At 40.3% G+C, this 12,890-nt stretch overlaps 1 protein-coding gene across 3 annotated transcripts; it reads left to right on the top strand.

The window, feature by feature from the left end:
- The first annotated feature begins 438 nt into the window (after nt 1-438).
- LOC125548283 lies at nt 439-12,019 on the top strand. 3 transcript variants are annotated; one of them, XM_048711942.1, is made up of 7 exons: nt 439-751; nt 6,643-6,743; nt 8,527-8,599; nt 9,550-9,815; nt 10,229-10,345; nt 10,519-10,567; nt 11,240-12,019. In XM_048711942.1, the coding sequence occupies exons 2-7, from the start codon at nt 6,654-6,656 to the stop codon at nt 11,557-11,559; spliced, it is 915 nt and encodes a 304-aa protein (XP_048567899.1). In that variant the 5' UTR covers nt 439-751; nt 6,643-6,653; the 3' UTR covers nt 11,560-12,019. The 3 variants fall into 3 exon arrangements, with proteins under 3 accessions (XP_048567899.1, XP_048567893.1, XP_048567905.1); XM_048711936.1 differs by having other exon boundaries at nt 440-751; nt 6,631-6,743; XM_048711948.1 differs by lacking the exon at nt 6,643-6,743 and having other exon boundaries at nt 440-751.
- Nucleotides 12,020-12,890: the final 871 nt, after the last annotated feature.

Below are 12,890 nucleotides of genomic sequence, written 5' to 3'. Positions count from 1 at the left end.
CGGAAACGGAAAAAAAATTATTTTCTCTTTTTTTCTTCTGCGAGAGTCACGGTTTTGCTTCCGCGAGAGGCACGGTTGTGATTTCGTGAGAGGTACGGGCGTGCCTCTTTCGGAATGAAAAACCCGTGCTCCCGGTTCGGTTTTTTCGTTCGTTTTTTCATGAATTTTTTTTCATAAAAACCTATCAACATGAGATCTAGTTTTGAAGATCTCGACGCGAGAGATCCATCGATAAAATCGATTCAAGATTTGGACGCACGGTTTGAGAGATAAAATATATTTTAAATAAACGGATATATGAAAAAAAAACTCTCACGCACTGTATACGCAATTAGGGGAGTTGTAGTAGTGATTTCGCCGCTAGCGGCCGGTGAGAGCCATAGCAACAATCTCGTACTGGGCCACGCCGGATCGGTTTGGAGCCAAACAAAACGCCCCTTTCTCCCCTGCGCGGCCTTGAACCCCAACCGACGGCGTTACATAAGCAGCGCGATGCTTCCATCTCCCACGAACGCTGTCGCATAATGCGCGTTAAAAGAAGGCAAGAATCCGGCGCATCTATATCTGCTTCCCAATAATGCGCTAACAACTCCTCGATAAATGCCCCCATAGCGGCGGCTACGCAGCGCAGCACCCCGCCGCCGCCGTAGAAGAAGACCAGAGGACGACGACGCTACCTTCGCTAATCCCGATTCTGGAGCGTGCGGCGGCGGTGGAGAGTAGTAGGCCTGCCGGCTCTGTGGCGCTGAAGGTGCGCCCCCTCCCCCATCCCAGCGCCCCAATCTTGCGTTCTGTTTGCGTGTTTCCCCATCTTTTTGGGCTCTTTTTGGATCTTTGATTAGTCCTCATGTCCGTACTGGCGTGCCAAAAGTTTCAGCAATCCCGTTTCGTCTAGATCTGGGGTTCAAACGGGTTTCCTTTTTCTTTATGGCTGAAGAGAAAGTATTGGTGTTGATTGGCTTGTTAGGTTCATGGTTTTTCTTTATAAGATTTGACAATCTTTGCTTTCTTCTTCATATTATTCTTGTATTTCTTTTTTTTATTTCTTATAGTGAGTTGTTTGGATTTAGATCAGATTCTCATGTTTCGAGATTATATATTTATGGGTTTATTTAGGACACATCTAGATGTGACATAGTTATGTCATATCTAATCTGATGTCTACCATGTTTGTGACCTGTTTTTTTTGTCCTGGCTTTTTTTTTGTTCCTTATTGCTACGTTATTTGTAGAAGATTAGATATAACATTCTTATAAAACATCTAAATGTGAATTAGACAAATTGATATTTTATTAAGTGATTTTTTATTCCTTCCTGATTGTTGATAAACCCCATATTGCTTAAGCTTGTTTCAACATATTTTTTTTGGCTTAAGCTTGGTTAAGACAAAATTGCATGTGTGTATCTTGTGATGTCTTCAAATTTATCACTTGTGGCAAAAAGAAAAAAAAAAGAAAAAACAGTGTTTGTTAGAAAACCTATTGGTATAAGATATACTCGAAGTATCGTACTCTTATTACTGAAACTAGTAAATTTGTATGTTGATATTTAGTATTCTTTTCATACCAAAATGAGTGTCGCGCTCTTAGTTCAAATTTTTATTTTGAAATGAAGAAATTTTTATTGCACACTCATATTAGCTTGGATATTAAGCATGTTAGTTATGTGATTACTGATGATATTCGTATTTTGTATGATATTAATTTTACGCTAAAATGTTGAGCGTGTGCCATTTAAGCAATCTAGATAGTAAAATTGACATTGTTTGATGGCCGAGATTAATTTTTGAATCTTTTCATATTGATATAGATGCAAGTTAATCCAAAATTTTGAAAATTGGTGCATCTTATATTTTGGACCGGATGTAATATTTGTTATTTAATTTGTGCTCAAAGTTACACTCAAAATTAATAAATCTCACATTATACTCTCTTCGTTCCTTTATACTCCCTTCGTTCCTAAATATTTGTCTTTCTAGAGATTTCAACAAGTGACTACATACGGAGCAAGATGAGTGAATCTACACTCTAAAATATGTCTATATACATCCGTATGTGGTAGTCCATTTAAAATCTCTAAAAAGACAAATATTTAGGAACGGAGGGAGTATTAAGGTGTATTTGTTTTTCACAAAAATTACACAATGTAAGATGCATTTATTTTAACTAGATGATTTCCCGCGCGTTGCGGCGGGAACATCTGCATATAAACTGATGTGAATATTATTTTTTACTATGGATTATTGAATCTTTGAAGTTTGCAATTTAGTAATTCAAGGAATATTTAATTATTTCACAAAAAAGAGGCAAAAGGAAGATTGATGAGGAGTTGTCAAACAAAAAATATTGGTGCCACTCAACTGGAATTTTAGCTTCAATTGAAATCCAACTTGACTCATATCCACAAAGATAAATATTGCAGCCATCAAAACGATAGTCAATACTAAATTATCCCCCGAAGAGCCATTGTTATGTTCATCACGCCATTAATCATTGGACAGAAATTGCAAAATGCAATAACTGAGAAAAACCTAAAGACCTACTATATGGTGAAGTGGTGATTAGATCTGATAAAAAATCAACAGAGTTGTAGCCTCCAAAATATGAATAAACATGTTCAAATTTGATTTGTTGCCTCTGAAATCTGAATAAACATGTTCACAGAGAAGGAAAAATGAGAGGAAGTAGGGGATATACAGTGAAATAAATAAATACAACATGAAGTTAGTCTTGTGTTTATATGTGGACTTCTCAATGGCTGAAACCTACTGTCCGAGAACAGCAACAACAATCATCATTCCTGAACGTCTGCAAGAATGAGCCTAGAATTAAACCAATCAGTCAGGAATTCACAATGCATCCGAAGCAAACAACTGGGCAAGCAAAAAACATCATATGTTCGTGTGCATTACTAAGCAGAACTACCACATCGAAATAATAGCCAAGGAGAATAGCTTACAACCATGTCCGTTGGTGCTAGCGATGTCTGATGGAGATAACTGAATAAGAATGGAAGAGGCAAGCAGAACTGTAAAGACCCTCTCCTCTCCCTCTCCCAGCGTACACTATGTTGTTCGCTCGCTGAGCTCCACACCAAAGCAAAGGGAGGAGGGACCAAGGGACGGGTAGTGGCACGATCCTTGATGGCGCTGAAACGGTGTGGGGTGGGTGCCGAGGGTAGTGCCGGACGGTCAAAGCCGGTGCGGACGATCAGATATGGTTGGCCAGGCAAAGCCAATGAGGAGCACCAGAGGGGCTGCGGGCATGCGGCGGCGCCATCTAGGCGCAACGTCGTGGCAGGCCGAAGTTGTAGCGAGGAGTAGTGAGGCGCAGCGGACGTGCAGCGGCGCCGTCCAGGCCTGACATCATGGCCAAGCGAAGCGGACGTGGGGCACCAGGGACGCGCTGTAGGAGTGCGGCGGCGCCTTCCAGGCATGGTGTCGTGACTTGGCGAAGATGAAGCAGGGCAACAGGTAGGCGCTGTGGGCGTGCGTCAGTACCGTAGCACCGTCGACGTTGAGGCGCGGCATCAATATCCATCTCGGTGTGGTGATGAGGCTAAACACCTCCGAGCTCAATTCTGGTGGAGACGACTCAATTACAAATAGGAGAAGAATGAGATGTGTAGATCAAACACTGTGTTACCCATGCATCGGGCCCTTTGACTACTCATTTACTATAGAAGATGGAAGAACAAACAACCAAGGGACAGCTGATCCTTTCCCCTATCCCATAAATAAAAGTGTTAGTGGAAGAACAAACGATTAATGATTAAGTAAAAGTTGTGTCGCACTATTTTTTTTCTGAGATGGAATGTGTGGGGCATGTGGGGTGACGTGGATAGCTTGCATGTGTAGATAAATTAGATAGTGGGGGTGAACTTCTTAAGTATATAGGATTTCTTGTAATTCCTTTTTAGTCGTCCATAAAATGGGAAGTATCTTTTTCTTGATTGTTTGTATCTCTTCTTGTAGCAAAAGAAGGAAAGCATGTATCTCATACTTTCCTGGACTAATTGATTTACTTGCCACAAACCACACATTTGCTAAGGGTAATTTTGTCCTAACATGTTCATAACCATGTGCCTTGTTCACCGTGTCAAAAACAATACATCTTATATAAAGGAACGGAGGGAGTATGATATATGAAAATAGTTGTGCTTGTCTTTGTGAGATTGTCCAATTTGTTTTGTCTAGTCATTTGATGAATTTTTTAATTGCTTTGTGCTTGTACAAATGAGTGTGTTTAGACCTTTGATGGATCTTAGCATTGACTTTAAAAAAGTTATTTCTTATTCAACTAAAAAATAGCAAAAATTACATTATTATTCGTAGTTACCCTTATGTCGATCGTAATTGTTGATATAGTACAGTTGTCACCATGATTTCCATGCAATCTTGTTAAGAGCCAAATCCTAGGATACATTCCAATCCTCTCTTTGTACCGCCTCCTCCCCTCTCAACTTTGGTCGCCGCATACCCCCTAGTATTTTCGCTGCTCTTTAGAATAATTACTATTCATTGGTGCTTCTGCAGGCCTTCATTGGGTATGTCCAAACCACATTAGTCGGTGTTGGACAAGCTTCTTTTCAATTAGTGTCACCCCTACCTTATCACATTTTCCCTCATTCCTAATTCAGGCTTTGATTGCAAGCCCATACATCCACCTTAGCATTCGCAAATACCCTCATTCCTAATTCAGTCCTTGATTGCATGCCCATACATTCACGTTAGCATACGCATGATACTCATTGTTGGATGTGTTGTCTCTTAATACGCCAGCATGTTGCTCCATATAGTATCACATGTCTAATTGTCATCTCGCTTTGATTTTGTGGCTAACATTCCCATTGATACATCATTGCTTTGTAGCATTGATCCCAAGTATCTCCTAGGCATTATATGTCCCTATAAACTAACTTCTCGGTCTAAACCCTAAAGTCACACCTCATACTCGGTCTTGGTTCTATTAAGCCTAAACCCCTTGGCATTGATCCATGCTAGTATTTTTTTGATGAATTTTTTGGCCTCTATTTGTTAGGTTAGTCATTTGCTTATAGATAAGTTATAGCCAGCTAGTTAGTAGCTTAGTTCATTTCACCTAGTTACCAACTTATTCCAGTATTTACTAGGTTAGTTAGAGGGACTCCTGACCGATTAAGTTTTGCGTGATGGTATTTCTGTTGTTTGGTACCATCTTTTACTTGATGGAAATGCTTTACAAATATGCATATGGTATCAAAATGCACAAAAGATCAGCTCAGCCTATATAGTGAGGATGCACCCAAAAGTGGCATAGAAATTAGTGGAACCAACTTGGTGTGAGTTCTTATAAGTATACAATGACTTTGACCCATTCTAAGCTAAGATGAAGTTGTCTAAGATAGATTGCTAATATGTGTGAGCAAAGTGTTCTTATATGAAACTAAACCTTTTGGACGTGGGGTGATATACTATACAAAGTCACGTTGTGACTAGAGAGAACACAAGTAAACCAACCAATCCAAGCTACCCCCTCTATCCATATATATAGGGCCTAATGCGTTTTTCGAGGTTAACTTTGACCACATGTTAGAGCAATAATATATGACATGCGAGTTACGCAAAGCATACCGGAAAATTCGTACATGGGAGGAGTTTCTAATGATATAATTTTCACATTATACATCTCATATATTATAAATCTTACAAGTAGTCAAAGGCTGTCCCAAAAACCGTATTAGGCCCTATATATATATATATGGATGGAGGGAGTAGAAGTAGTTAGATCATTTGAGATGACAAGAGGCTAGGTTATTAGCATTATTATTTTGTATAAACAAGAATTCAAGTTAATTGATTGAAATGGTTGTGAGAGCCAAAATATTTGTACCATTTGGAGGTTGTGATGATTGAATGTATTGTTGGTCTAATTACTTTGCTCCTATGGATTTTGTCATTGGTATTCAGGTTCATCTTTTATATTTTTGTTACTGTATAAGTCTATTTGTCAATACCCCGATATCACTTCTTTTCACAATGGCATGTGATATACTCTCGTGAGATACATCATGAGTGTGTAATACTGAAAAGCAGATGATCCACTTTTTAAGATAATCAAAATAAATATGATAATATTTGACAGCCATGCCCTTGGAGTGTACCAGCAGCCTAGGAGTCAGCCCATCAGTAGTTGCGCTTGTTTTGACGATGCTCTCTACATTGGAGTGTACAATAAATAGGCCAAGAGTAACAAGAATTTAAAACAAAAAGAAGGGCGTGTGATCTTTAGTGGTTGCGCTTGTTTTGACGATGCTCTGTACATTGATGTTTCATATATTTTGTTATTTCATCGTATTGCCTCGCCATTTTTTCTGTTGTTTGTTTTACTATAGTTGTACATGGTCTTGGGTGTTTCACTATGCTTGCATGTGGCCTTTGATGACTTTTCTTCAAATACTACAAACTCATGCTTGTGATTGTTTTGGTGTTTCCATTCTATATATGGCATTTACTAGTGTTACGCATGGTATATTAGTTTTTCCTAGAACTAGCGCTTTATTATATGCACACATGGTGTGATGTGAACTATTGTAATGGAGGAAGTACTATAAGTCCAACATTGTGCTAACACCCATTGTTTCTTCTATTAGTACTGCCTTTAGATTGGCTGGATATGGATCTAATTCTCCCGTTCAAAGTTGGAGATCTTGCCGAGTCAAAGTCTTTTGTTAAGGGTTACACAGGTGCATGGTTCCGCTCCAAGGTGGGACATTTAATGTTTTTTTATTTGAATTTAGTGATTTAGGAAGCAAACAACTACTCTCAGCATGTTCTTTTTGCGTCTTTAAAGCTTCCATTGACTCCATGTACATCGTAAAATCGGTGGTGCATTAATTGTTGACGACCCCTTGTGCTCTGTTGTCTTGACAAGAGCTTTCTTAATAACAAGCAAGTGCACAAGTACCAAACAAGTGCACAAGTACTACCTAGTGAAATTGCCTGCCAGATTTTGGCCACTAATTTTTACTGTTCTATATTTTCCTGACTAAAAAATTTATAGATAAGTACAACCTAAATATTTAAAAGAGAATGTATTTCCATAGTGCTAGCAGAGTACATGTGACCCACATTTTCTTTGCACTTCTGGTATACTATCAATTTCTCATATCATCTCTGTTTGTTTGTCCTTGTAGTGAACTAGTGAAGCAACTAGGGTGTATTCTAGCCTCAAAAAAGGTCGTTGTACATGGACAGAAATAGTGACACCTAAATTTCTATACAAATCCACTTGCCCTAAGATTGGATCCAAAAAACATTTGGTTGAGAGGGTCAATATTGGGGCTTAGGATATCATTAATGCATGCTTCGGGCAACTATTTTATGCTCTTTATAGAAACTCTTGCACAAACTAGGTAGAAGAGACTAGCTAATAAATCATAAATGACCCAAGGGTTCATATAAGCCTAGAGCCTTGTTGCTTGAAGACCACCACCTCCCTTAGTGGGAGGGAACAAAAGGCAATAGCGTAAAAGGACATAAGTTGCCACTACACCTTTAGTGGGAGAGAAAAGCAAGGCTATAAGAGGAAACTAGGAACCATGGACCATACTTTATTATATACCATTGATTATGGACCTAGATCAAGGTCTATGGTGGACCTTTGACCTTGACTCTCTAGGGGTCTTGACTTCTTTATCCTTCTTAGGCTTCTTTTTTCTAGGATTTGTTTGACTATTGAATTTCTTTATTTCATTGGGTCGTGTGCATGACCCAATGTGGCATGTTCCAAACTTGAGCTGGCCACTTGCCCCCCTGCACATATTTTAGCCCCTGGTTATGCTTATATTAGGTCCTGACCAAGCCCCTGTGGCATTACTCTTATCTTCGGCCCTCCTCTAGCCTAATGTGTTAACCTTCATTTTTATTACAAACTGAACTTCTTAGAGCTCACAACCCATAAGGTCACCCATTTAAATACCAGAATATCATAATGAAATCCACACAAACAGCCCACCAATGATTAGTTGGTGAGAGTTGAACTCTTGTCATTACTCCCTCCATGCTTGAAAAGAAGGCGTATAAATTAGTCTGAAGTCAAACGGGCTAAAAATTTATATAGTTTTCCTACAAACTCTGTTAAACTTTGCACCATTCGACTTCAGACAAAATTTATACGCCTTCTTTTCAAGCACGGAGGGAGTTGTTTATAAAGCTATGCTACACATCTAGGCTTTGCTATTGTAGCCCTGAAGTCTATCAACAACAACAAAGCCTTTAGTCCCAAACAAGTTGGGGTAGGCTAGAGCTGAAACCCGTAAGATCTTGAAACCGATGTGTGCTGAAATACATATTACAAACATAGATGATGAAGCTTTTTCTTTCCAATATATCATGCTAGTATGGTACTACTTTTAAATAAAAAATAATGTAGACTCTCATCGTTTGACCATGATCTCTTGGATTACAAACATAACACTTCTCTCCTTATTCATTCCATGGTGGGGTATAGGGCTTTACTAACACATATTGTATTAATTCTTTTTCAGATTATTGATATGCGTGTCACAGAATCTGGGCACCTTGAGTATTACTTGGAGTATATTGACTATACTGAAGAAGGCAAGCATATTTTTACAGAAGCTCTGTTTTTTTCGTTTCCACATAACCTTTTGCTTGAAGGGATCGTGAAGGGACCATGTGCAATAATCAATTTGAAAACTCATTTTTGAACTTTTAGCTTAAGGATATTGGTGCAAGCACCTTGTTTTTGTTTTGTGGACATAATTTGTATTTGGAATTATCCTCTTGTACACCACTGAGGCCCTGGAGGCAGCCGATATATTTTACGGCATGCACCCAATTTTTGAAAGTAGACCTGCTAATTATACACGTTTTCTCTCTATATATATGATATAGTTATCTTTCGTTTAAATTTTTGTCAGTCCAGAAATATGCCACATGTTTGCTTGGACGATTAAACATTATTGTAGGTGGTACCCTTGAGCAGGAATCTACAATATAATGAAGAAACATCTGTATTTTACAAATCTTATAATATTGCCTCAAGCTTTTAATGGATCATGTATGATGCCTGGCCAACACTATTTACCTTTAATGAGATGGATCATGCAGTGCTTGAAAAACCATGTGATCTCTCTATTTATATCTCCCCCAAAATGGTTTGTGCTGTACAGATCATAATTGATGAGTTTGGTTTGATGTTTGAACAGGAAGTTGCAAAGCCTGTATTCGAATCTGCAGAGCTAGTAATACATGAAAACATCTGGCTATACCTTGCATTCCAATTTACCTGACAATTGATCAACCAGTGCACTAACATTTGTCTAGTACCCAATAAAGCATGTGCTTTCTTGCCCAAATGTTTATCTTGTCTGGGAGTGGGGGCAGGACAGTTGCTGGCCGTAGCCATGTAGTGCAATTATGTCTTGCCGTGATTAATTACCTTTATACTAGACACCAGAAAATCTTGGAACACTTGAATCTGACCAAGATTATAACTGTTGGTTTTCTGTGCACCTCATATCATTACTGTCCATGCCCTTTTGCAGAGAATGAATGGATCAGAGTCTTTCAAAAGAACCCACTCAGCCCAGCATGCGGGGAAGGGAAATCAAGTGAGAGTACTGAAATAATGTTGCGTCCTGCCTTTCCTCATTGGTATAGGGGGGGACAAGTTCCTGCGCACTTTCCAAAGAATGAGCTTGTTGCAAGTGTTTGTGATACCTGGAAAGTAGGTGACAAGGTTGACTGGCGGTGTTCAGATTGTTACTGGACTGCGGAAATTATTAGGTTGAACAGTAGAGATGTGGTTCAGGTAAACATCTAGTAATTTGCTGTTTTAGTCATAAATTAGCTCCTGCTTGTCATTAACTCTCTCATTGTTCGCTGTTATCGTGGACCACTATGTTTCATGTTACTGCCATGTGGATACCTCAATCATTTTTTTGTGCTTGTTATCTGGTGGTCCAATAGCTTTAGGGGCTGATAATACAATCAACTTTCTTGCTGGTGAAGATGACACAAAATAATATGATACCAAATGAACTTCCATGCTCTGGTCAATAATTAAAATATGAAGTGGGCCGAATTGTGTTACTCCCTCCGATCCATATTAATTGCCGCTCACTTAGTACAACTTTAGTAGGGAGTATCATTTAATCTCCATGTTTTCATGCTGGTTAACCGGGGACAATAACTCACGTGTTCGTCCTTGACATTTTTCTACAGGTAATGCTGTTGGATCCTCCCATGGGTGAAGGCGGGCAACATCCTGCTAAGAAAAAGGACCTGAGGCCTGCACTTGATTGGTCCATCATTAAAGGTTGGACTGTACCTGTTTCGGCGGTAAGTTTCTAATGCTTAGGTTCTAGCTTCTGAATACATTTTGTTGATTAATGCTTGTAGTAGGCCGTTGAGGTGATCCTTGACCAGTTGTGGAATGGATTCTACTTATATACCACAGTTTAAACTGTTGTCTATTTTTGTATACATCTTACAGTGTATCTATTTATGGTCAGGCAAAAGGGAAATACTGGCAAGCTGCTCGTCTGGTTCATCCTAAATCTGGTACGGCCGACCTTTTGCGGAAATATATGGCTGTCATGCATAGTAGGCTAATTAATATGGTACGGTCTACCTTCAAATTAAGTTTCATCTGCGCCTGGTGGTTTTCAATGCTTTACATAATTCTAGAGTCAAGAACATAAATGGGGAAGTAACAAACAGTAGGCCACACTAAAGCATTAGATTGTTAAGACAACAAGGATGTACCCAACCATGAAGGAACACAGGAACAGCTTCCGAGGTAAGTTGCATTACAGAACTCAAGAGATTACTGTTGAAACTTGAAAGTTAAAAGGTACTCCCTCCGTTCCAAAATAGATGACTCAACTTTGTACTAACTTTAGTACAAAGATGAGTCATCTATTTTGATACGGAGGGAGTAGCAGTTAGATGCGTCCTATGGTCTTTCCCCTTTTCCTTGGGCGAGCTGTCTTAATATTTCAATTAACAAATTATTAAACAGCCATGTTATTGGCCACATTAACCCCAAAATTGGAATCTAGTCCTAGTTCCTTTGTTGACTGAGCACAGCTGGGATATTTAGTTAATCCAGTTCAGTGAAGTGTATTATTTTCCCTTGTAGCTTTTCATGTACTGTCTGTGAAGCAATGAAAGACTTCACAGGGATATGTTAGCCCCGGGAAACTTACCATCTTTGCTATTCCCTGGTTTCAGATATAGAAGACAGCATCACAGATGAAGATGAAGCCCCGGGATCTCCAACCGTCAAAAGACCCTCATCGGACACAAGCAGCATATCTAAGCTAAGCAATCGGAGCGACACCATCCTGGCGTCCACCGAAAAGTTGGGGCAGGCACATGAATCATCAGACCCCAGTCGACGGGGTACCCGCAGTTCCAGTAAGCGACAGATATCTCCTGCCACTGTCAAAGGAGCTGCTATGGCAGAACCGAACGGGCCCTCTAATGGAAACGGTTCCCGCCGCCGGTACCCCTTTCGGGTCCGAAGGAACGCAGCAGGGCAGCAGAGATAAGCTGGTAATGCGGCACACCAAGTTGACCCCCCTATGGGGTTGACGGGCATTACGGATACTTAGGGCCTGTTCGGAGTCCCTCCCGCTCTGTGACCCCGCTCCCGGAGCTGGCGGAGCTGAAGTTAAAAATCACGGAGCAGGAGAGCAGGTGCTCCGCAGATCCTTGGATTTCGCGGAGCCGGTGGATTGCCGAACAGCTCCTTAGTGTTATACTCCCTCCATTCTAAAATTTGTACAAAGTTGAGTCATCTATTTTGGAACGGAGAGAGTACCACATAGCTCTAGATACATCGAGGAAATGGTTGATAGCTGCCTTTGCGGAATCGGCCACATAGGCACGTGACATTTCTGATGAGAGTATCTGGGGTGTGATCCATTGACTGATTGTTATACTTGGTAAAAGTTGTAAACTTAAGGCTGGTTATTACTCTGCCTCGCGTTGTCAAGTGTCCGAATCAGATATGCTGCACCGTGATGAAAATAGATATATTACCCCTAGTTATTTCAGTTTTTCTTCAATCTGAACACATTGACGCACAATCACAGAATCATGGATACTTTTACCTCTACATCTTTTTTAACTCCAGCACAGAATCAAACTGAACACATTGCTCCAGGTTTTTTTACCTTTTTTTTAGGGCACAGATTTTTTACTTTAGTTCGCTGGACCTGGAGGGGCTGGGGCTACAAAAATTCGGGTGAATAAATCATCAAAATTGAGATGCATACGAGCATATTTTTTTTATTTACTTCGCAATGCCGATGCAAGCGGCGTCCTGGTCGTAAGATTAACAATAAGTTTATGAAATGGTGTTGCACGCAAACCCGACTTCTTTGCACGTCAGTAGCCTCAAACACCGTAGTGAGTCGCGACAGCTTCAATTGGGTGCCCATTATGCTTAGGTAAACGCCTCGCGCATGACGTCCTCTGCCTCTTTTTCTTCTCTTCGCCCTGCTCCACAGCCATTTCTCCTCGCGGCTGCTGCTGGCCAGCACTAAGGCGCCGTCGCTGATGCGGGGAAAGAGAGCTAGTACCCCAGTGTGCTTCAACAGCAGCAACCACGGTGACCATGGGTGACCCTGCGTGCTACGAGTTATTTATCCAAAATCACTACATTATGGGCTAGGGTAACAGATCGGTACCACATTTGAGACAGGGCACAAAAAACCACCAACAATGAAGCTAATCTGTAACGCGGAGCATTGATTCTTCGTTTTAGCCCAGAAAACAGCAAATCCGACAGGTGGGTCCCTCCTGTCGGGCTGACGTGGAAAAAAAATTCAGGTGGGCAGGTTGACTAGTCTCTTTCTCCTCTCTCTCCTCTCTTCTC

The sequence above is a fragment of the Triticum urartu genome, chromosome 1 (assembly GCF_003073215.2).
Source record: "Triticum urartu cultivar G1812 chromosome 1, Tu2.1, whole genome shotgun sequence".
NCBI classification, from domain to species: domain Eukaryota; kingdom Viridiplantae; phylum Streptophyta; class Magnoliopsida; order Poales; family Poaceae; genus Triticum; species Triticum urartu.
This window is presented reverse-complemented; position numbering and strand designations above follow the sequence as displayed.